At 38.6% G+C, this 23,397-nt stretch overlaps 1 protein-coding gene across 12 annotated transcripts in view; it reads left to right on the top strand.

Annotated features, from left to right (window-relative positions):
* The window catches only part of AGTPBP1 (ATP/GTP binding carboxypeptidase 1), a 64,977-nt gene that overhangs the window by 124 nt on the left and 41,456 nt on the right, over positions 1–23,397 (top strand). For 4 of the 12 annotated variants that reach the window (XR_011805990.1, XR_011805989.1, XM_038171475.2 and 1 more), the window contains exons 1-6: positions 15,377–15,447; positions 19,437–19,567; positions 20,348–20,415; positions 20,790–20,853; positions 21,193–21,339; positions 21,643–21,774. Coding sequence is in view for 10 of the 12 variants with exons in the window: in XM_038171475.2 (XP_038027403.1) it covers positions 15,416–15,447; positions 19,437–19,567; positions 20,348–20,415; positions 20,790–20,853; positions 21,193–21,339; positions 21,643–21,774 (574 nt within the window). In the remaining 2 variants the exon portion in view is untranslated. Of the gene's footprint in view, positions 1–61; positions 302–519; positions 650–5,828; positions 6,032–7,482; positions 7,611–9,539; positions 9,613–12,647; positions 12,756–15,376; positions 15,448–19,436; positions 19,568–20,347; positions 20,416–20,789; positions 20,854–21,192; positions 21,340–21,642; positions 21,775–23,397 lie in introns of those variants that run through there. The other 8 variants (XM_072031545.1, XM_072031544.1, XM_038171467.2 and 5 more) reach the window with 7 other exon arrangements.

Genomic DNA, 23,397 nt, shown 5'->3' with positions numbered 1-23,397 from the left:
GTGGCGGCCCGAGGGGAGGGGAGAGGGAAGGGGAGGGGAGAGGGAAGGGGAGGGGGGGGGCAGGCGCTGCGCTGTGGTACTGGAGGAATACACAGATCTGTGAAACGCTTGTCTCGTGCTGATCTTAAGGGTTTCGTTGCGAAGAGCAGGCCATTGCTGCTGAGTGACGGTGTCTAAGCGTCTGTGAATGAGAACTGGCCATACCTCCCTGTCTGCAACAGAGACAGTGCCAGCAGAGCTAGCGCGCTGCTCTGCAGACGGGAAAACTCGGCACTTCAGGGGAAATTCTGCTTAATTTCAGGCAAAACAACTCAAATTATTGTTTCATAGATACGACATTAAATAAAAACCTTCAGTCCTTCACTTATTTCTGAAAAGATGGCATGTTGGCAGCTTGTTTGCGATGCTCCCGTTACCAATCACAGAATCACAGAATTTCTAGGTTGGAAGAGACCTCAAGATCATCGAGTCCAACCTCTGACCTAACGCTAACAAGCACCTGTTTGTGTTTGTGTGCAGGCTGAGCTCTAGGAGCTGTGACCTGGCTCTTGTGATGATCGCGTTCCAGTTCTCAGCAGACCGGTGGGTGCATCGTAACTGGCTGTAGGCACTTCTCATGGAAAAAATACCAGGAGTCAAAGATGAGCAGGTTGGTTGCGTTTGTGTGAAATGACCATAGCAGTTTAAAAAGCGAGTATGTGTTCCCTGCAGTCATCGGTAATCTGAGGTGTTTTGTTTCGAGAACATCAAAGCCCTTTAACTTTATGTGACACAATAAAGCTCACTGATAGGGCAGAGTGAAGGAGTGAGCTAACTTCGATATGTGTGATACTCACATGGGGGCAAACAAAAGAATAAAATCTCTTTTTACTTATTTTTAGGTTCCACACATGCACTTTTTCTTTGGGGGGAAAGTGTATTACAAAAGTGAGTAGTATTTAAAAGGCCTTGGTGCTTAATGGAAAAATAGCCTTTTTTCTCTTAGACAAGCACATCTGTTTGAATGTGCTAATAAAGGGGTGGGGTGAAAAGCAACCTGCTTGTAGTTATCAGGGCCTGCGTCCAGAACTTGTCATGTGTTTCCTTCTTGGTGGACTGGGAGTAGCTTAAATGTAAAGATTATGAGGAACTCAGTTCAATTTTAATTAAGAAGTACCTTTGTTCCTGTAATACAGTAAGAACATGTCATCATATACTTGATTTAAATAGGCTGCTTTGTTCAAGAAAACTTCAGCTAACCTTGTACTGATTTAGGGTATAGTCAGTTGACTGCCTGCTCTTTTTGTCTTTCCAGAACAATTTTATATTAATTTTGATGGTACTGATGTATTTTGTATGAGTGTGTAATACAGAGTCTATTTTTACACTGTAGGAACTTGTATTAAAGCATTATGAATTTTTTAAAGATACTTATGAGAAGATAGGAGCAGACTTGTCATATACTGTTCAGCTTAAAGAAAAAAAAAAAATCCTGCAAAAGGAATTTTGATCTGCAGAGAGAGAGAGGGAAAGAGAAAAAGCACCTGCAGTGTTATAAATCCATCACAGCAAGACAGGTCACCTGCTGCAAGTTGGTTTCAGTTAGCGTTTCCCCATCTCATTGTTTTTGAAGGTTATTCTTTACCTTTGTCTTGCTCAAAGAACAGTGGTAATTTTCAAGAACTTAATTGTTTATATGCACTTGTCAACAGGAAAAATTGGTGCAGGGAGAGAAGGAAAATAGAGATGTGTCGAAGTATGTAAATACTTTCATAAACGGAAAGAAGGTGACCTTCAGTTGGGCCAAAGTTCATTTTAATCCTTGCCGTTCGTTAACGTGCCTGTATGTGGAGGAATTTACCACAGGGTATTCCAGGGTAATGGTCTGTTTAAAAACAAAACAAAACACAGCAATGAAATCAACTGAAAAACTGCCCCCAGCGTACAGCTTCATAGTACTGTCCTGACAGTTTTGTACTAATGTAAGTTGTTAATCTCTGATACAGCGATGTAACTAAAAATACTTAGATATTTCTCAGGATCAACTGTACATGGCAGGATATGAAGACATAGCAAAATATTGCCCTCAGTGTACAAATTAAATGAGGTACATACATTCTTCCTTTTTCATTTTTTATTTTTAAACTGTGAGAATGGAAGTTTTTGACTGGACTGTGAGCAATTCGCTCTCTTTTTTTGAGTTTATAACCTGTGTGTATGAATAAAATTCGGTTGTCTTTAGGTATATGAAAAAAAAGTGTCTGAATTGGCACAAGCCTATGAAGCGTGATGCATCACTTTGGAAATCCCTTTCCTTGCCACCTCAAAACAACCCTCCCCCTGAGTCCCACCAATCCCAGAAGACTAGGATGAAAGTACCCAGTAGGGTACAAATCTATACATTCTGAATTAGTCTGTGCAAAGAATATTGATGGGTTATTTCTTTTGTGGTGTTATAAAAGCAAGAATAGCTGAATGAACCACAGATGTGAGGTTGAACTGAAATGCTTTTGTATTTGTTGAAATACATACACAGCAGAGCACAAAAGATCTTCTCAAAGGTGAAAAAGAACAGAGGCTATGCTGGAATAGTACCAAGTATTCTGATTGTTAGAGAGGAATGACATATCTAGAGATAAAGAGCCAAAGCCAAATTCTCCAGTGTGTATGTAGAAACAAGTGTTGGCTCTCAAATGAGGGAGTGATTATTTTTCACAGTTGAGGAGAAGTGGTAGCTATGTTTATTATCACAGACTGACTGGATTTATTCAGTATACAGGGGCTATAGAAACAGGCAAGGCAGATTTAACTAGTGCAGGTTAAGATTTAATAATAAACAATGAGTAACCTGGTGATAATTACAAGGGAAACAGAGAGGGAGAGGATAGGATCTAATGATGCTTACATATTGTTTCCATTAAAGTATGTTGGAGAGCTTTCTCAATCTCTTAGTTTTTCATGCTCCCAGAAGGAATAGCCATTAACTTTAAAAATTGTTTCTGATTATTTTAGTTATATAGGCTGATTGTGGAACACCCAATGTGCTGCATATGTATTAGTAAATATTTGAATAATGGACTGTAAGCATGCAGTTGGGGGAGGGGAGCCGTTCGTTGTTTGCAAACTTTCACCTTTGCATAAGCTTCTGGAAAGTGTTGCTGGATTCATTGTTTCTACTGCCTTTCCAAAAATAGTAAATGAATACAATATGATTTGTGTAAACATAGAACCTACTTTTTTTTTTTTTTTTTAAGCTTACATTGCTGGATACCTCTCAGGTCCTTGCCTTTCCACACTGACTGCAGATTGATATATTTTCGCTACTTTTTTTTTGTAAGTGCATGGATTATACCATTTGCAAGAGTACACTTGTGTCAAAATTCTCTACAATTAGCAAAATCAGAGGCCTAGTCTTGTATGAAACCAGTTCTGTTTTGCAAGGCAGTGTTGCTGTTATTTTCAGAAAAGTGTGTCTGGGACCCGTCAAGCTTTTACGTAATGGCAGCAATATAATTTGTCATCACCTCATTTTCAAAACACCACAGATTTATGGTTTTCTCTGGCTAAATAAAAACTTAATTGTTTCCAGTAGTTTTGTGTACCTGTCAAAGATTTCACTTGGAATGTTGTAAAACTGTGTGAATTTAAAAAGCATAGTGAACCTTTATATTAATTTCATAGCATATGATAAATATTCAGAATTGTATTGTGTTTTAAGTGTGATCTTTTAAGTATATCTTTACAAAGGATCCAAACTATTGACTTTTGCACACAGGAATGTATTTGAAAACAAAATAGGGGAAGTTCTTGCAATCTCATGCAAACAAATTCCACCAGAATCGGTGAAAATTCTTTTGCAAATTAGAACAATATTGGCCTGCTGCTAACTTTGTACATTTGTTCTAAAGGCAAAGTTGTATTCTGTAGAAATAAATCCTAAATGTGGAATCACTGCACCTGAAAAAAAAAACAAAAAACACCACAACAACAAGATTGATAAATGAATGACCTTCAACATCCATGTGCAGATGTTCTGGTAGTAAAAATAGAAATGCACAGAAAAATCGTTTGGGTGAAATAACTAAGATAGTTTTCATTTTGTGCTTGGGTCATATTTATTTTTTTGTTCTTCTGAGTACATTCACAATGTGAGAATTTAGCGGACTTCAGGAAAGGATCCAAGTATTTGTTTAGCCATGTTACTATCACTCATTTTTTTCTCAAGTGGAATGGCACTTGTTGCCAATCTCAACCAAGTTAATCCAATGCTGTGTCCTCCTTCTACGGTAGAAACTTTTCATGTTTTTAGCTAATTTATTTTTGTTGTGTGCCAGGATACACAGAGAGCTGTTTAAAAATATTCTCTTCTGAGCTAACTTAAGTAAACTGATTCTTTCTTCAGCTTAAAAAAAAAGGGGGGATCTTTTTTTATATTTCCCTTCTTTGCTTTTTACTTGCCAGTGCCTGCCTGATACTATTTTTGTCTTTGACTGAGTCATACTTGAGTTTATTCTACGTCTTCTGCTAATGCCGATATTGCTGTAGACAGAGTTATGCATTTAAAATTATTCCATGAATAGAACATCACAGAAAACTTGTAGCTGTGCTGTTTGCTGCTTTAAAGTATTCTCTGTTAATAGCCGTCCAACGTGACTGCTGTTATGGAACAAGTGAGACTGTTCCTGCCCAGTGCCAATATGCTGGTAAATTCCTGCATTCTGATTCTCTGCATTCCTCTTACGCAAGCTACACGACTGAAGAACATGTAAGGTAGGAGAGGAAGGAATCCCCATCCAAATCTGTGTGTATTCTCTGATCATAATCCACAGGTGCACAAGTTCCAGGAAGCATAATTAATGCTGATGTATTTGTAACTGAGTAAGATCAGGCACTGCTTATGTGCCTTAACCGCTCCTATTCATTCATTTTAATATGTTGGAGAGGGGAATTCAGAAGCCATAATAAGCATTTATGCAAAAATGATGTGATAATGGACTTAAGAATGAATCTGTTACACCACTTTAAACTTGAATTAGCTCCAGCATAACAGCAGTTGGCTTCCATGATCTAATGGGCAGAAATTGGCTGCCACTAGCTAGCTAGGCAAACACTGTATTTAAGCAGAGCCAGATAGGAGGACTGGTATCTCCTCCCTATCACAGGTACACAAAAGTAGTACCCTGGTCCTGACTTTCAGGTTTCTGCTGACTCAAGCAGCTTTGTTCTGTGTCCAGAAGGTATAGATGTGTATGTTCCCTGCACATATCACCCGTGGGCTGCATGGATGATAAGTGGAACATAATCTAATACACCATTGGAGCTACGGCAAGCAGTAAACTATTCTTCAGGTGTATCGACCCTGAGGAAGGGTTGCCAGACATCACCCGAAGTGCAGAGCTGCTTGCTAGAGAGTAAAGCTTTGGAAATCTTTGCTCCAGTCGTTGGGGGTGGCATAAATGATGGTGTGTAAGGCAGGAGTTGCAGGTGGCATAGCCAAGTTGGGTAATATGCATGGATGTTGAAAGGCACGGTGAGTAGGAGCGCGTGTGCTTCAAAACCTGCTTCTTGCTGGATGAGCATCAGGACGGGAGGCTCTGTGTTAGTGGGGATGACGGCCTCAGGAGAAGCACCGGCAGAACCACACACCTTGGGGCCCGGGGCCGGCACCCGCAGCGACAGGCCGGGCGGCGCTCCCGGCAGGGCCCTCGGGCTCCCTGAGGCAGGACGAGGACGAGGAGGACGAGGACGCGGAGCAGGCAGCGGGCGGCCCAGCCCCGCGCCACCCGCGGCCAGGTGAAGCCCTCCCCGCGGCGGCCGCCGGCGCGGCCTCGGGGCGCCTGCGCGGGGCGGGGCGGGCGCTGCGGAGCGGAGCGGAGCGGGGCGGGCACGGCCCCGCTGCCGGTCCCGGTCCTGGAGCCGGTGCCGGTGCCGGTGCCGGTCCTGCCGCCGCCGCCGAGCGGATGAGGACGGCGGGGGCACAGCCCGCAGCCCCCGGCACGGCCCGCGGGGAGCCGCCCGCAGGCGGTGAAGCTCCGCGGGTGCCTGCGGAGATGTAAGGGGCGGGGAGCCGGGAGCGGGGAACCGGGAGCGGGGAGCGGGGCTGGCGGCGTGGGGGAGGCTGAGGCTGCTCGGCGTGCCCGCGGGGTGTGGAGCAGCGCGAAACTTGCACGGGGGGCCGTGGTTTTCATGTCTGTGTTGCCCTGAAGAGGGAACTGCCCGCCTAGCGATTGCATTTTATTAATTTCCCCCCCCCCCCCTCCCCCTTGCAAACGGTGTGCTTTTAGCCCAGCAGGTGCGTTTAAGCCGCCAGGACTGCCTTCACGGGTTGTGTGTAAGGGAACGGCTTCCCTGTTTTGCAAGGAGTCATTGTATGTCTGGCTGCCGCATATAATGACAGGGCGATGCTAATAGGACAGCCCCACCTTCTGGTTAATCCGGCAGTGAAATCATACTTGTTGACCTAAGAGTTTTTCTGGAAATACCAGGCGACGCACAATGTGAGTGCAAGTGCAAGGCTCTGCTTTTTTTTTTTTGGCTGGGGGTGAGTGGCAAGACAATGTCCTTTTCTGGAAACCTTTGTGTGTAACATCAGGATAATTTTATCACGTACCCCCATTTCAGCAGAACAGATTGTTATTGTTAGCCTCTGATGTCTTCACTCATCGCTGTGGGTTTTTGTTTTTGTTTTTATGTGCTAGCCTAAACTGTGGACTCCAAGAGCTTAATAAAAATGAGCCTCTACTTTTATTTCCTTCAAAAAGGTAAAGGAGGATGCCAAACCAAGGAGTAGTCTTGAAGTGTGGATATTGTAAGGGTAGGCAGTGAAGAGGTACCTAATCACAGAGGGGCAGGGCTCATGCTTAAATATCCATCACAAATTGTCCTCTAAATAAAAGCTTTTGGATCGAAAAATAGTGACCTGCTTTGGTAGCAGTGGCGGGCATGCTCTGCTCCTGTACCTGCCATAAATCTTGCTGAGGCTCGTGAGCCACAGCAGGCCTCCGTGTGATGGCTCCGTGGGCCAGACAGCTTGTTAGCAGCAGGGCAGAGCCTGATCCTACAAAACCTCTCACGGGAAGTAAGGAAGCGCATCAGGGTCTAGCAAACGGCCTGATAAGGGATCTGAACTCGACTACAGGTCAACCACTTCAACTAATAAGTATGTTGCCTCATCTCCTTCCTCCCTGTAACCAAAGGAGGAGTCGTCTTGACACCCTTGCTCTGTTATCTGCGGAGTGTGGGTGAGGGCTGGCGCTGCCCCGCTCCCCCGTGGTGTGCATGTTGTGCACCTGCCCTCGGTGCGATGCAGGCCCCACGGTCAGGCCTCCCCTGCGATCACATCCACGCCCTGTGGTGTGGCAATGATGTGAATAAGCGCTAAGGGGAGGGGGATTGCACAACCTGGGTGATAAACAAATGGGCAAAAGGCTTGAGTGCTGGAAAATTACTGATCGAAAGATGAATGATGGTCTTGCAATCCTATAAATACTGATCCCAGACGAGCTCAGATCTCCAGAGAATGCAGCAAGCTGCATCCTTCTGCCCCCTGAGCTCAGGTACCCCAAGGTGTTGGGCTGCCCAGGGCTGAGGCTGTGAGGAGCAAGCTTGTCCGTGGGCAAACAGGGAGTAGGGTGAGTAATTCACTCCAGGGGGTGTTTTGGAAGCACGTGTGACTGGTTTCAGACACCCTCAGGACTGCAGTAAGACCCGGGTGAACCTTGCCATTCACCTCTCTTTAAGTTACTTGTCATTTCTGGTGTAGCAAATTCCTGTAGATCATTGTGTTAATTAACTAATACTTAGATACCGATTAAGTACTGTTAAAATTCATATAAACTGTGTTATCTGTTATAAAGCAGTATTATAAATCCTTAATTGCTGCTTCGTTAGAGTTGTGTAAATCTAATTCTGCAACAGTAGTAAACAGTAACAAGCAATCGGCTGATTCTCATTACAGTTAAGCTTACCCTTCTTGGAAGCATCCTTTCCAAAATTATGCGTGAGAAGCTACAGCTGGAGAGGGGAAACCTGAGAGAAGGCTTTTTGAAGTCCTCTTGGCTGATGGAGGCAACTTGCTGTTTCACCTCTTGTCTAGGTGTTAGCCTAGAGAAGACGTGTATTCACTCAGGGAGTCAGCAGCAACCTGTCTCATGATGAGAGACTTTGTGGCCTCTAAACATGGTGATGCTCTGCTGGACACATCTGGGAGCTGCCTGTTTTGGGGGTCTTGGCATACATTAATTGAATCTGTTCTTTGATTTCCAGCATCTGTGAGCTCATTGCTCTGAAGAGGTTGCTCCTATGGTAGGAATTGCTAATGTTTGGAAGAACTGAGTGCGGCTCAAGTCGCTCTGGCACTGGAGTGATGGCCACAGTAACTGAAGTATTTAAACTCCTTAAGGAACTTACAGAGGAAGTCAGGTTTCTTGGAATGAGCATGAGTGCTGAACAAGGCAGCTGCCTGTGGGAGTGCTTAGGAGGGATTTGTAATGGCAGTGTATCTCTGGGTATGCTTTCAAGCCCTGCCACTATCCACAGCTTAACTCCCCAATATCCTGTGCTAAGCATCAAGAAGATTATGAGCAGTTCGATGCGTGCCCTGGATGCACAGACAGCTCAGCGTGGTTTACATTTGGAAATAGAGTTTTGTAACATTTAAATGTAGAAAGACTGAAAGTTGGGAGGGAGGAGGGGAGCACCCAGATATACTTCCTTTTTTTTCTTTTTTTTTTTAATAGCTACAAAGATGGTAGTCATGAAACTGTCATCCTAAAAGCCTAATACACTAAAAGATGCATATAAGTATTTTGCTACACCTTAAAAAAAAAAAAAAAGCAATTTATGAGAAACAGGGTATCCAGTATTGTGTATAGTGGAGTGAGGCAATACTGTTTAATTGTTTCATGTATAATTCATAACCTAAATAGTACAAATCTACAAATCAAGGTTTTGAGAATGAGAGTGGTTGCTGAGAGATTTTATGGATTGTGATGTGATTGTATTTGTGCTTACTGATGAGCAGAATTTAACCTTAAAGAGCTGGAAATGCATTTCAGTGTATAAATCTGCAACATGGAAGCACTGTTTGATTGTTGTTGTTCTGTTGTTTGTTCTTCTTGTCATCTGGATTAAAAGGCTTGATGGTTTGCTCTAACTCAGCAGGTGAACTAAAACAAGCATAGATTTTTGGATTATGTATTTACAGACCTATGTTAGCCATCCTGACAGTGTAAGCCAAAGGGACCAGTCACTGGGTTAGATGCTGGCAAGCACCTCTGAGGTTTAACACTCTGTCATTGAAGCATTGCCAAGAAATCAGGAATATTACTGGGGTTTCCAGTTCATGTTCAGTATGTGGCAAAGGGAAATGCTTAGTTTCTGCTATGATAGTCCTTCCCCTCACGGCTATTTTTACTGCTCCCCATCTCCCCCCGTCCCCATACCATTCACCTTCTGCCTGATGAAAGGGTTATATTATCTGTGCAAGAAGCAGCTGACTTTGGCAATATTTCTGTCAACTCAAATCACGCAAGTTCTGAATGTGATACTCTTGAGTGTGACGTTGGCAAGTTTGTCATGTCTTGAGGAGTACAATTATGGTGCATTGGTAACTTTCTAGGAGCTTCTTTCCAGGCAAGAAATGAAGTGCATTTCTTTTCTGCTGAAAGACTTTGTGTATTGGTGTTAGCTGTTGTTGCTGTGGGTTTTTTGTTGTTGTTTGTTTTTAAGGGAATGAGGTTAGATATTTACAGCTCTTCAGGCAGCTCGTATCAGACTTGTTTTTACAGTTAAGTGTGGTGGTGGTAATAGGCTGCATGACATAGTTGGCAGGTTGCTGTGCAGGGCTTTGGTGCTGCAGTCTTCTGCGAAGCTTTATATGTGTTGTTTTGAATATCTGAGTGTATACTGCAGTTTATGTAGTCATGTCAAAAAGTAAGCGTTGTGCAATAATACAGCAGTGAGTGAACTAATCAGCTGACTTTATTTTCTACTATAAATATTTATAGGAAAGGGTACAAGGAAAAGGCAGTAGCTGATTTTTTAAGAGCACTTTTTTATTCAAAGTTGTGTTTAAACGGACTTTTTCAGTGTCTTGTAAAGAATTATTTCAGTCCATAAAGAGTTTCTGAGGCTCTGGGGTGTGTGAAATGCCGTGCTATCAAAAGCCTGTTTGCTTCTGGTTTAGTCTGCACTGGGACAGGGGAGGGTGGCACATGTATGCTTATGTGAGAGGTAAAGCTGTCTTTTTCAGAGCCTACCCTTGTTTGCAGTCTTCTGATCTTGTGGTGGGTTTTAGTTGAGCTGTAACTTCCCAAGTTCTTGCTGCCTGGCATTTACAAAGTTTTAAATCATTACATCATTTCATCATATCTACTTTTTTTTTTTTTTTAATGTATTGTTACTTGACACAATTCCATCCTCTAAATTGTTTCCTGTCTCTTTCACACATATGTATGTGTTCTTAATGCTGCAACATTTGGAAAGATTTTGCTGGGCTACTTGAATCCACTGTCTGAGAAACAATTTGTTTGTTATGCACTTGTTACAGTTCCTTTTTTTTTTCCTAAACCTTTCAAATCAGTAGCTCCATAATGAGCATAAATGAAGACTGAGCTCTGGCTTTGAAAATACTTGGGATGCACCTAGCTTTGAATACAAAGCAAAATACAGAAATATATATAAATGAACAGTCCCACAGACTTATTGTGCAGACATATCAACATAGAGAAACTGAATCTTTTTGTCTCTTGGTGGATATGATTTGTTAAAACTCATGTATCATGCTAATTTTTGTTTGTTTGTTTGTTTGTTTTTGAGATTTTGTGCAGCATAGTCCTACTATTAACTAGGGTTAATTTCAGAGGTCTTTGGCTTTCTTAAGGAGTCTTTATTTTCTTTCTTTTTTTTTTTAATGAAAAAAAAGATACTTTAATGTTTTTAGTCACATTTATTCTTCCATGACCAGCATTTTTCATATCTTTTGGTCAGTTAAAGCATATGAATTTAGCTTATGTAAAATCAAAATGTCTTCCAGCTTCAGCAGCAGGCAGATTAACTTATTTTCTTTCAGAGAGACTCCTAAGAGCAGGACTTCAGCACAAAAGCTTTGGGGCTTTTTCAATCTCCATGGGGTTCCAGGCATCAGCTTCATCTGGCACAGCCCCTACGTGCCGCTTGTAAGCACATCTGTGTTTGTGGCAGAGTTGTTTTTCCTTGTCAGACTACTACTGCTGCTCACTTTGCTTACCGTTAGCTTGCTGAATACTGCTAGATTTGTCTTCTGTGGCAGTTGTCTGAAAGTATATTTGGGGAAGAATTTTCCATTGCAGGAAAATGGACATGATGGCAAGACAGTATAGTATAGTACCCCAAAATATATGTTTAAAATCTATGAATCAAAAAACTTCAAGTTTCAGTGACAACGGGGAGTGGGGAGGGGAATCCAAATCATGAAACCAGAGTTGCTGTTACTTAAAATAAAAATTTTGAGCCTCAGATGTGAGGTGATTCTGTGACCATGTTTAATATATGAGAATTTTTCAGATTTGATGCTAGGAAAATGCCAGTAAACCTGCTCAGCACTGACATGCTGTAATGATTATACTAATGTGACTATGCTTTTTTTCTTAATATGATTACAATTTAGTGTAAAGATTGGAGTTTGCTTTTATTTATTTTTTTAATGCTCCATTAGTAATTAATGGGAGATAAAAGAGAAAACAATATGCAGCAATACTTAACTGCAAGTTCTGGTGCAGCTGAGGCATACACATTACTGCATTGAGTATAATCTTCAATTTTATTTAAAAATGGCTGTTCACACCATGTAGAAATTCTGCCTGGGTGGCATACAATTAAATAAGGCATGTATTTACTTTCTCCTGATATATGTGTGTCAGTTTAAGTATCAGGATCTCAAAGATGCAAGTAAAGCTCTGTGACAGTGCATATGAAGTATTAGGTTAGCAGCTTTTACTTTTTTTGATTCCCTCTTTCCATTATTATGTAGATGATGGAAAGTAACACTGATGATTTAGGTGGCTTTCTAATGTGGTATGGCATTCCTGGTATTTGTGTGAAAATGAAAAGGTATCCCCTGAGGAAAGACAAACAAGGGGAGTGGGACAGGCATAGACCTGATTTTAGCAAGGGAATTTTATTGTTGTTATTATTATTATTGTTGTTGTTGTTATTATTATTAACAGATGGCATTCTAGGTGCTTCTTCCCCCAAAATAGTGGATTTAGGATCATGAAAGCACGTGACTACCTAAGATGGGAAAGAGCCAGGTCTGACTGTACATGGATATGGATAGGTGAGACCAAGGAAAGAGTTGGTGTCCCTAATGAAGGGTTTGGACACCAAGTATCACAAGTACTTGATGCATGATCTCAGGGGGGTCACAGTAAGGAGGAAATGTCAAACCTGTCAGTCAGCAAACAAAAGCCCAAACGTACGAGTTTCTTCATCCACATGGAAAGAACAGGGACTGAGGCTGTTGATAAATGAGGCTGTTGATAGCTGGGTCCTGTGACCTGGGCCATCATCCCTTGTATGTTTTCTTGCAAAAGTCCTGAGGCCAGGTGTTCCGTGATAGTGGTATGGTATTATCCAACATCAAGAACACAGTGCCAGAATTACCAATTCCTCTTTCCCTCTCTGCACAGGTTGCTACCTAGCTTGTGCCAGTAAAATTTCCTCTGAATCCTGTTGCAATTTCTGGCAGAACTGCTGCCGTCTTGGAGGGGCAGAGCATCTTGGCGTTTATCTGATGTGTAAGTCGCCTTAGTGCTCAGGAAGATGGTGTCCTTATGAGTCCCTGCAGTCTAGCAGGTTTTTCCAGTAATGCCTAATAGACACTCCTGGATGTGAGATATGAGCAAAATGGTGCCTGTCATTTCTTTAGCTATTGTTTTGAGCAAAAGAAAATAGCTTTGTAAGAGTGCTGGTTATTTTTTCTAGTAGCTTTGTGGTTATATATCCCGGAAGGCTCCACGTTACTCTGTTTCAGCACATTCTCAAGCTTATGAGAAAGGTAAATACGGGGTCTGTTCTCTGCCCTTTTGCTTAAGCTTTGCCCGTGAGTCTCATAGGGCTGAAGAGATGGATCACAGGAAAGGTGAGTGGGTGGCTCAATGACAGAGAATTTACGTGAGAAGTAGGCAAATGCGTGCCACATAAGGCGTGTCTTTACTTTTGGGGGAGAAAGGATAAAGTGAAAATTACGTGCAACCTCCTGCAGTCTGTTTCATATGTTAGTGTTGGTAGTGTTGTTGCAGTAAGTGCAGCTTCTGATTTGGAAATTTACTTGCCTGAAGAAATTTCCTACAAGGAATTTGCCTGTTTGCACTGCCCAGGTGGGAGAACAGGGTATAAAGTGCCACAGACAGTACGAAATGACTGAGGGCGATTCCACAAAATCCAGCATATATTTAACTAGTCAACACCTTCTGCTCCCCTCTGTTTCCCTTCAGTCTAAGGCTTAATTGTTGTTTTTCTTGTTTTGTTTTCTTCAGGTGCTCTTCCAAATGCTTAATAATCGTTGCTAATTTATCCTCTGCTCTGCTCTGTCCTGGCAGACTAGTGTCACTAGCTGTGTTTAAAAAATGTTTAAATTGAGCCCCATGCACCTTCTGTCTTTACCTTCCTAGCAATACTTTATTCAAATGCAGCATCATATATTTTTACATCGTCTCATATATTCTACATTAGTGGAAAGTCAAAGAGAGAGTTTGTTACTTTACTATGTATATATGTTCCACCACAACCCTCTGGATTGCTGGTGTATGTGTTCTTTTCTTTTTCTACCTGCTTGTTTTTGCTGGTTTTTGTTTGTTTGTCTTCAGGGTTCTCATACTTTCTTACCAGCTTGTCTTTTTCCCCTTGTCCTGGAGTATTTGTACCTTGTGTATACTGAAATACTTTGTGTCAAATTTAGAGTCGAACAAATTAAGACCTTGTAGTTCAAGATAGTTCATCTCTGTAGCTGGCTGTACGTGTAAAGCAGTTCAGTACACTATACTATGTAGAAACCATTGGCACTGGCAGACTGTTCATCATCTGTCTGACAGCAGGTCAAGGCTGCTAGCTAAACAGCACTTGGCTACTTGAACTCAGGAATCTAATAATTTCCCCCTGTAAGACCAGCAGCCTGATTCAAATAATCCAGACTTTGTAATCTTTCTGATTGTCTGCTTTCTGGTGGACACAGTTATTATCCTGTAACTATTCATTTTCTTTAAATGAAGTCAAGGTAGTGTATACTTGAAGGTTACTTGGTCAAATCTAGAACACCTGTTAGCTTGAGTCAGGCTGCAATTATTTTAAAAATCTGAGCAATTGCTTCCTGGCTGTTGGAAAAAGATTCTGTCTTTGGGTAAGTCTGGAAATAAGCTTGCTTCATTCTTCATCTGCTTTAGGCTTTTAGCAGTTGCCAAATGGAATTTACCAGGAATCAAAAACTGGTTATTATATATATTGAACAAATATTTTTGGTAATATTTTTGGTAAGTCTTACAAATTTCTCTGTGGGGTCTGTTTCTTGTCTGCATTTCACAACTGCATTATTGCCTTCATTCTCACTTCCTATATTTCTGGACAACTTCTGTCTTAAAACTAACCACCGTGCCCTTTGAAAACACTGTGTGTTTTTTTTTTTTTTTGTTCTTGTTGTTTGGTTAGTTGTTTTTTTTTTCTTTTTTTTTTTTCAATAGAGTATGTGCTATTCATATTAGATCTCAAATGGGAGTACTGAGGTTCAGTTAATGGCCCTGTAGACTGCAACCTTAATTGCTTGGAGGCACCATTTGAGGAAACAGTGTACCCTGAGGACACTATGTCCTTAAAAGGGTAGGAAAATTGTGTCCTTAGCACGATATGGGTTCTGTCCAAGAAATGTATTCAGGTCTTGCTTAAATAAGAACACCAAACACTCCATGTTTCTTGCAGTGCCCCTATTCCTAGTTATCCTATGGATACATGGAATGGCAGTCAGAAATAAGCATGTTGTGGTATCTCACAACAATATCAAGGAAGTTTAAAAATGGGCATGTACTGACTTCAGGAGGAGCTTTGTTTGGTGTCTTAGTTGTGGACATGAAAACATTGGCTGTTAAATCTCTGATACCAATTCCTGTTTTATTGTAATCAGGCTCTCAGCTTGGTAGGACTGAATTACAACGTGGAACCACACTGCATGCTTACACTGCAATGCTTTATTTTAAAAGCTGTGTCATAGACCATAGAGAGGAAAAGCTTGTGCCAGTGCAGAGAAGTGTGATCGATGAGGATTAACTCATTTGACATTTCTAGTGCAGAGATGCTCAATAGGGTGGTAACACTTCAGCATTAAAGAGCAAAAGATACTGATAATATGTAACTATTTAATATCTTCCAGGTTATCAGAGATGGTGATTTGAAGAATAAGGTTTCCGATATGAACAAAGTAAAATTATCATCTGAAAAAAGGTAAATTTCAAACTAAACTGACTTCTCAGCATCAAGCCATTTGAGATTTGTGAAGACATGGTCCATGTTATTAGTAATATAAATAAAATATTCATTGTGTGTCCCTGATGAGAAAGTAGAAATTTATGTCCTGAAACACTGAGGGAGTTGATATTGATTAGCATAATGTAGCTTGATTTTTAAGAAGTAACTTTGCAAACTTTAAATTTGTCTGCATTTAATCTCAGACATGTCCGTATATAACTGACTATACGTTCCATTTCATTGAAATAAATATCAATTAATTTCATACAGATACAGGAAAACATACAAATGATTACTACTGAATGAATTAAAGGACAAGTTCACAAAACTGCACAGGAAGTCATGGAATTTGTCACAAGATATATTTAATTCTCCAACAACCCTACGACTCAGCATACAATTAGGACACACAACAGTGAAATTACAGAAGATTTCAAGAGTTTTTTGTTACTTTCATGATAGCTTATTTTAACAAATACTTGAAGAAGCTATGCAATTAACTATGGAAGGCAATAACCCTGTTAAACATCAGCAAGCTTGAAATACTTTTTTATTTTTATATTTTTTTTCTGTGTATAAAAATGTAAAAATAATTCTGTAAAAAAATATATGTGAATATATATTAAAAAAAAAACAGTTTTATTCTTTTGAGCTGGCACAGATTGAACCACCTAGTTTCATCAAACTGATATTTAAAAAAAATTCTCAGTGCAGAATAATAGGGTATTTTGGCTTCAATCTTATTTCTCTGATATACCGATTCTTATTGAAACTTGTAAATGAAAGTATGCAAAGCCTTGCAATGGAGCTGTCTTTGGTTATTTAGTTTCTGTTTTTAGCAGGCTTTAAGGACAGGTTGGACATTTGTCTGTCAGGAAGTGCAAATGTGGCCGTGATTCATCTCTGAGGAGAACAGTTTTGATGACCTTGTGAAGTTAGAGTTAAGGAGTTAATGCTCCTTAGCTATGCTTATTGTAATTAGAGATAGTGAAAACCTCAGTGTAAGCCTCAGTGACTACAGAGTCCTCTTAACGAGAAGGCTTTACAATGGGTAAAGCGAAAAATGCTTTCCTCGTTAAAAAGCAGGGTAAGACTTTGAAGAAGTCTTAGATGAAAGGCAGGCCGCAGTGTTCAGGGTATTCATGTGAGGTTCTGCAACGTCAGCAACTTAAGAGGAAATTTAGCTTGACTGGACACTGCTTTTATTGTGCTGTTCTGATTATTTCTTTGTTTTACCTGGCTGATGAATTAAAATCACTGAATTCTGTGATACCTCTGTTTTTGAGAGCAGTCTTCTAGATATGGTTCCTGGCTTGTTTATTTGACAAGACATACGTATTTGCATTACAGATACCAGAAGAGAGTTCCATCCCAAACTTGATTCATAGGTCAAATGGGTTGTCACGGTGATGTTATGAGCAGGAGCAGAATCAGTCAGCCTAGCTGACATAATTTTGTGTCCTACAGCCTTTTTAATGTACAGTGCAGATACTGATATCTGTCAGTGTTATATGCCACTATGTGTATCGGTGTAGGATATAATAAAAATATAATTCTTGTTTTAAGGAGGAAATTAAGAATTTTCAGTTAGGAAAATAGGTAAGAAGGAATTATGACTTTGATTTATATTTGAGCATAGACACTGGGCAAGTATAATTTCAAGAACATTTTACTGTGTGATCTGAGGATTTGAAGTTGGTTTGGCTATATTTCTGATGGAAAAATTCTTGCAAGATCAATAGCCTAAAATCATTTTAAAGATAACAGGTCAAGTGCTGCGGTGAGTGCTGGTTGCTCTTACTAGAAATTCTGGCACCGGGAGGAGATTACACCCCTGTACTGTTGGGCTTAAATTGTTATACCAGACTGTGGTGAGGATTATTTACCCTTCCTAAACCCCTTAAAGCTTTTAGTAAGTGTGAAGAGATTATGCTAGATGTTAACTGTCTCTGTGTGGTATATAACTTCCACGTGCCAGTGTTCCTTTTCGGAGAAGCATTAATTTCTTTAAAGAAGTTTTGTGTTTAGAAAAACCTGTATTCCCTTTTCCTTTGTTTGTTATTATAGAACATCTTTGTTGTACTTGTTTGTTTCCTACTTTTAAACTACATTTATGTCATTCTGAGACCAGTGATATACCTAAATGGAAATACTCCCTCCCTACCCCCCACCAAATATGCATGCTCTCACATGCACGTATACATGTAAAACAGCAGCTCTGCTACACAGTGGCTTCTTTGTGGGTTGCCCGGACTATTATTTTTGCTATGGGGCAGGTGAAGTTAATGGCCTTTGGAAGCCTGTGACCACATCAACAAAGCTTGCGTATTTCATTACAGTTTTGGGCTCAGTTTGGAGTATTTCAAGGTCAAGTTTCAAGTGAAAAATGGAGAAGTAGAAACAACAGAACAACATTTAAGCAAATAAATAATTTCAGCTTTATTATTACTATTCAGCGTGGTATTGAATGGTGAGAAGGAACTAGAGGTGATTACTTTAGTTATAGATTAAAACATAGCATTTAAGCAAGTCAGATTTATTTGAGATTGAAAATACTTTTGAACCAAAGCCTAGCAAATGACTGAGAAAATGATACACTTCTCAGTAGAAAATTACTTTGATTGAAGCTCTGTAATTAGTATTGCCATTTCTTACTACTGGTGTTAATAATTTATAAGTACCATGTGTAATCTCAAGTTGTTTTTTGGCTATGCACTTCACTTTTCCACACTGACATGTAAATAATAGTTGTGGAAGCAGTTTCCTCTGCAACTGCTGTATCAGTGTGCTTTCACAGTGGTGTGACCTTTGCCATCAGCTACCTTTTTTCCTTGACTTTAACATTTATGCCCACAGTTAAACAGTTAGCTGTGGGAGGTGTTTTCCAAGACATAAAATACAAATGAAGATGTAATAATTCTGCATTGTTATAAACAAAACTGACAGTCTTTATAAGGTTAATGTTATATACGTCAGTTTTATTGCAGATAGTCAGAAGAGTATGTGTCTAAAATGAATTATTGTTGATTATTGCAGGATTCTAATGATACAGAAGTGAAAAGTCAATGTAGTTTTACCTGGGAAATCATTTCCTCTATTTAATTATATGACCATAATTCAAATGTTAAACATTTGTCTAAAAATGGCTTTCATGTAAGAACATGAATCTGAAAACTATTCTGAATAATTGTAATGGCCTAAAACTGAAGAGTAAATAAAACAATTCTAGACTGACTTTATTTTGAGCACTCTAAATATTTACATGAATTCTTTCTCTGTAATCTACCTATAAATATAAATACTTGCTTTGAAATAGTTTCTTATATTAAAGTACATTTTCAAGGCAAGTATGTAATGGCAAGCCAAGATACTGTTTGTGTTCGTGATGAATCCAAATTCTGTTGATACATTTGGAGATTTTCTGAAGTTTTGTACTCAAAACCGTGGTCGTTTTCTTTAGCTGGTGAGTGTTGACTTTCTTACTTTGTGAATGATTATCTTTTCCTTCACTTCTTGAAGACCGTCCCGTATGACAAACGGTCTTTGGGACTACAAGAAGTCGCCTATTTTTCTTCAATAGTTGGTTTGATAAATTAACTTGGCACTTGACTACATTCAATAGAAGTTACTCAGATTGACAGAGAGAAACATATATCTGTATTTAACCTTCTGCAACCAGTTAACCTCTTCACACTTGCTCTTAGATATGATATTCAAATATAATTAGTTTGCTGAAATGTAGGCTTTGCAAAATTTGTTGCCGTAACAGTTAAGAATAGTTGCCAGAATTGAGGAGAATTATGGTGGTTTTATAAATGACAGAAATAGCCACTCCTCTTACTCTCTCTTCCTGTTTTTAGTGTTTTTTCCTCTTTTTTTTTTTTTCCTCATCTAATGTTTGATTTCATGCTTTGTGTGGATAGACAAATTAAGGTAAAAATTCTTTTTTTTTTTTCTTTCTTTAGCGTTTCTACCAATTCTCGGACTATGTCTCTGCTGTCACAGCTGGAGAAGATCAATTTGGACTCTGTATTAGGAGAAGCAGATAATGCCAGATATGTTACCTCAAAGATTCTTCATCTGGTTCAGAGTCAGGGTAAATACCTGTTTTTTGTTTGTAATAGTATTCCTTTTGAACCTTCTTCCTTCTGTTTATTCTGTTTATTACTGAACTTTTTCTTTTTTCTGTTTGCTAAACTTTTTTATCCATCTATTTCTGTCATGGGCTGTTGAAGGCACATGTTTAAGGCTATGTTTAAAATTACCTGGTATAATACTGGTTACACCGAATACATTTTGTATCGTCAATATAATATATTTTTTCAGAATTTATATAATAAATTATTGCATGTATTATATTGTAGTCAATTTAAGTCATAATTCACAGTGTAAGAACAGCTAATGTGATACTGTCATATTTGATACATTATAAAATATTTAGCTGCTGCAGTTATATTGATATTCAGTTAATACAGAAAGAGGTTTACTTTGTTTGATAAAAGGTACTTTGAACAGTATTCATATGAAGAATAATCTATTTACTGTTAAAAAGGCTCATGTTTATTTTCACTGCTGCTCATAATGACCTGTTTCTGTGGTAGACTGATCCACTGAAGATTTATATATCTGATTCCATGAATTAGCCTCACAAGTACATAGAGTTACAGATGCTTTTGCTTTGCTTCTTCCCCTATTTTCCAAATGTTGTTTATTTCTAGCCCCTTTCAGGCTATCTTCACTTGTCAGGCTATCTCAAAAGTCACTTTCAATCTAAAGACAGAAGTGTCTGGTGATGTAATACTAACCAATACGGAAGATAAAAAAAATAAAAAATATTTCCTTAAAAGAAAACTGGCCTTCTTTTTCTTACTGGCAGAAAAAACCAGGAAGGAGATGACATCTAAGGGTTCCACTGGAATAGAAGTTATCCTGTCAACTCTAGAGGTAAAACATTTTAATCTTTCTGCTTGTGTGTACGCTGCAAGTTTTCCTATCATCTGGGCTTTGAATTTTTAAATATGTTGTTATTCTAGCTGTTCTCTAAAACTTGAGTTTGTCAAAGGACTCTCTAATGATTAAATAAGGTCTTTTAAGTATCATAGAGGATTTAATTAATTCTCTCCCTTATTTTTTCAAACATTCCATTTAATATGTCATACTAAGAACTATATTTTAATTGGTTCTGTGGTTAATTCAGGCTGCATGGTGTGAAGGTTAGCTGGAAAGTAACATCTTAAGTTTTGTTTGACTTTAGTGACATTTAAATATCTAAAACCCTATTGGACTTCTAAATTAATCAAATATCTTTTTTATTGCAGAATACAAGAGATCCTCAAACTATTCTAAATATACTAAACATTCTCATTGAATTAGTTTCAATTGGTAAGTGTTCATTAAGATAGTAGTTTGTCATTATATTCTTGTATTCTTATGTAGACTTGTTTTGTTTATTTATTTTTCCCTGAAGGTTGCTAAGGCTGTCTTTATACGCATTTTAGACTTCGAGAGAATCAAAAGAGCATAAAGACTGAAGTGACTTTTTAAATAATCATGCATGTATATTTTGTGTTGCTGTAAGTCTAAGTCCAGCATGTTTTTCTTCACGTTTGAAGAAAATACCGCTATCAATATTGCTATTTAAAGTCTTCTTTTATATTATCTATAGCTTAGAGTTAACTACTCTTTGGTTATGAAGATATCAATTGTGTATTAAATTTCTAGGTGGTGGTCGGAGAGCAAGTGTCTTGGTCACTAAAGGAGGGACACAGATCTTGTTGCAGCTGCTTTTGAATGCCAACAGAGAGTCTCCCCCAAATGAAGAATTAATGGTGCTTCTTCATACACTTCTTGCAAAAATTGGTCCAAAAGGTGATGATGATGCACTTATGTAATATGGCTTAATTCTTTGCAGTTTTGTAATTAAAGTTTAAGAAAATTATATTGCTGAATAAACATCCGTGTGCTCAGAATTAGTAGAGAAGAAAAGGAGGAGTAGAGGGGAGTAAAACATGGTAAATATATATATTTAATATGCCATATAAATTATATTTAATATAAATAAATCCACAAAGTTAACATAGCACTTATAGGAATTCACAGTTTATTTAACTTCTATTTTTTAATGATAATTTCAAAACTGATTTGATTGATCTTTTATTTCTTTAATGTCAGACAAAAAGATTGGCATGAAGGCAAGAATTAATGGTGCCCTGAACATATCATTGAATTTAGTGAAGCATAATTTACAGAACCACAGGCTAATTTTACCATGCCTTCAAGTATTACGAGTTTATTCAACCAACTGTAAGTATTGGTTGAATACTTTTCTTTTGCTTATAATACATACCTTTTACATAGATATGGTTAAAAAATATAGCATCTACATACTTGTTTAATGTTAAATGCTTAAAGTTACTATGGTTACCGGAGAATTTTATTTTTATATTGTCAAATTGCTTAAGTCTAATAAAAGCTGTGAAGTTTTTGTACTTGTGCATCTTTTGTTTTTTGTTCAGTGGTTCACATATGGTTGGCATTCTTTAATGCATTTGAATATGTAGAATTTGGGTGCACATCATTTGCATAAATGCTGGTGCTGTATGACCTAAACCAGGAATGCTAACATTGTGCTTGCAAAAGCACTTCAAATGAAAGAATTACTCTTTATTACGCGTGCTCATGATTTTTTTTTAGTGTATTTGTATTTTAATTAATGGTTGCAAATTTAAAACTTAGTTCTCACAGGAAATATTTACTTTTTTTTTGTTTAACCTTCCCTTTACTGAAATTCAATGAAAACTCTTCCATGAAAGCCTAGTTCATTGTACAAGTAGGAGGAAGTTGCTGAAAACAGTGTGATTCTCACAGAACATCCCATTTATTAATTGCGCTGATTTTTTCTTCCACTGAACTCAAAATGGACATTCAGCCTTTTAAATAAATGTATGAATATGAAAGTGTACCAACAGTTTTCTGAGAGAATTGATTTGATGACCTGTAAGAATGTTTTCAGATTACTCGCATGAGAATTTGTAAAGTTCCAGTAATTTATGTGGAAGCTTTATTTCTGTTGAGCTGTCTGATAATGAGGTAAAATGCTTTTAAATGGGAGAAGATAATACAGATGTTCATACAGGTTAACTTTCTTAAGCCTGAAAATGGAAGATTGAACTGAATCTCTAATTTGGATTATGCTTAGATCACTTCTGTCCTTCTCTATTTCCCACTCCTTACAAACATAAAAAGTAGTAGTTTATTTCATGTTGATGGCTGGTGTTACTTAAACTTTGTTTACATTTGCTACTAGAATAGTCCTCATTTTCCTTAACTTTTAGTGTTGTAATAGTTCCACTAATGATGAAATTGCAACTTGGGTACAAGCGTTGAATTGTACTCATGTGGCACTTATGATGTTGAACTTGTCTCATTGCTTAGTTGCTCTCTTCTTATTTTTCTAAGACTGTGTATTTGTAAGCTCAGTTTGGAATTAAATTCTGGTGCCTTTATAAACCATGTAGCATGCATTTTGTCAATATTAGCACCATTTCTCTTAATTTGTACCCTTCCCACTGGATTACTATTTTTTTTATTTTCTGAGAAAACATAACTCAAGAAGTGTTAGCTTGCAAATGCTGGTTGATAGACCTGTCTATCCAGATAATGAAGGGTAACAGCAAGTCACAGAACCTGATAGACCCAAAAATTTAGACACCATGCTGTCTCGATTAAACCATGAGCTTTACAAAAATACAAATCCTTTTTATGATACACATCAGTAACAGGGGAAGCAGAAGCATGCACAAGAGCTAGTGTGTTAATTTTATCTGTAAAGTAGTAAGTAAGTTTTTTTTTTCTTTTGCAAGTTTTATCAGGACTTGATTTTTACAGTGATTATATGAAGAGTAGTGTCTGCTTGTCATTGTTTGT

This window comes from Anas platyrhynchos, chromosome Z, assembly GCF_047663525.1.
Source record: "Anas platyrhynchos isolate ZD024472 breed Pekin duck chromosome Z, IASCAAS_PekinDuck_T2T, whole genome shotgun sequence".
Lineage (NCBI taxonomy): Eukaryota > Metazoa > Chordata > Aves > Anseriformes > Anatidae > Anas > Anas platyrhynchos.
Note: the sequence above shows the minus strand (reverse complement) of the source record. Positions and strands in the feature narration are given on the sequence as shown.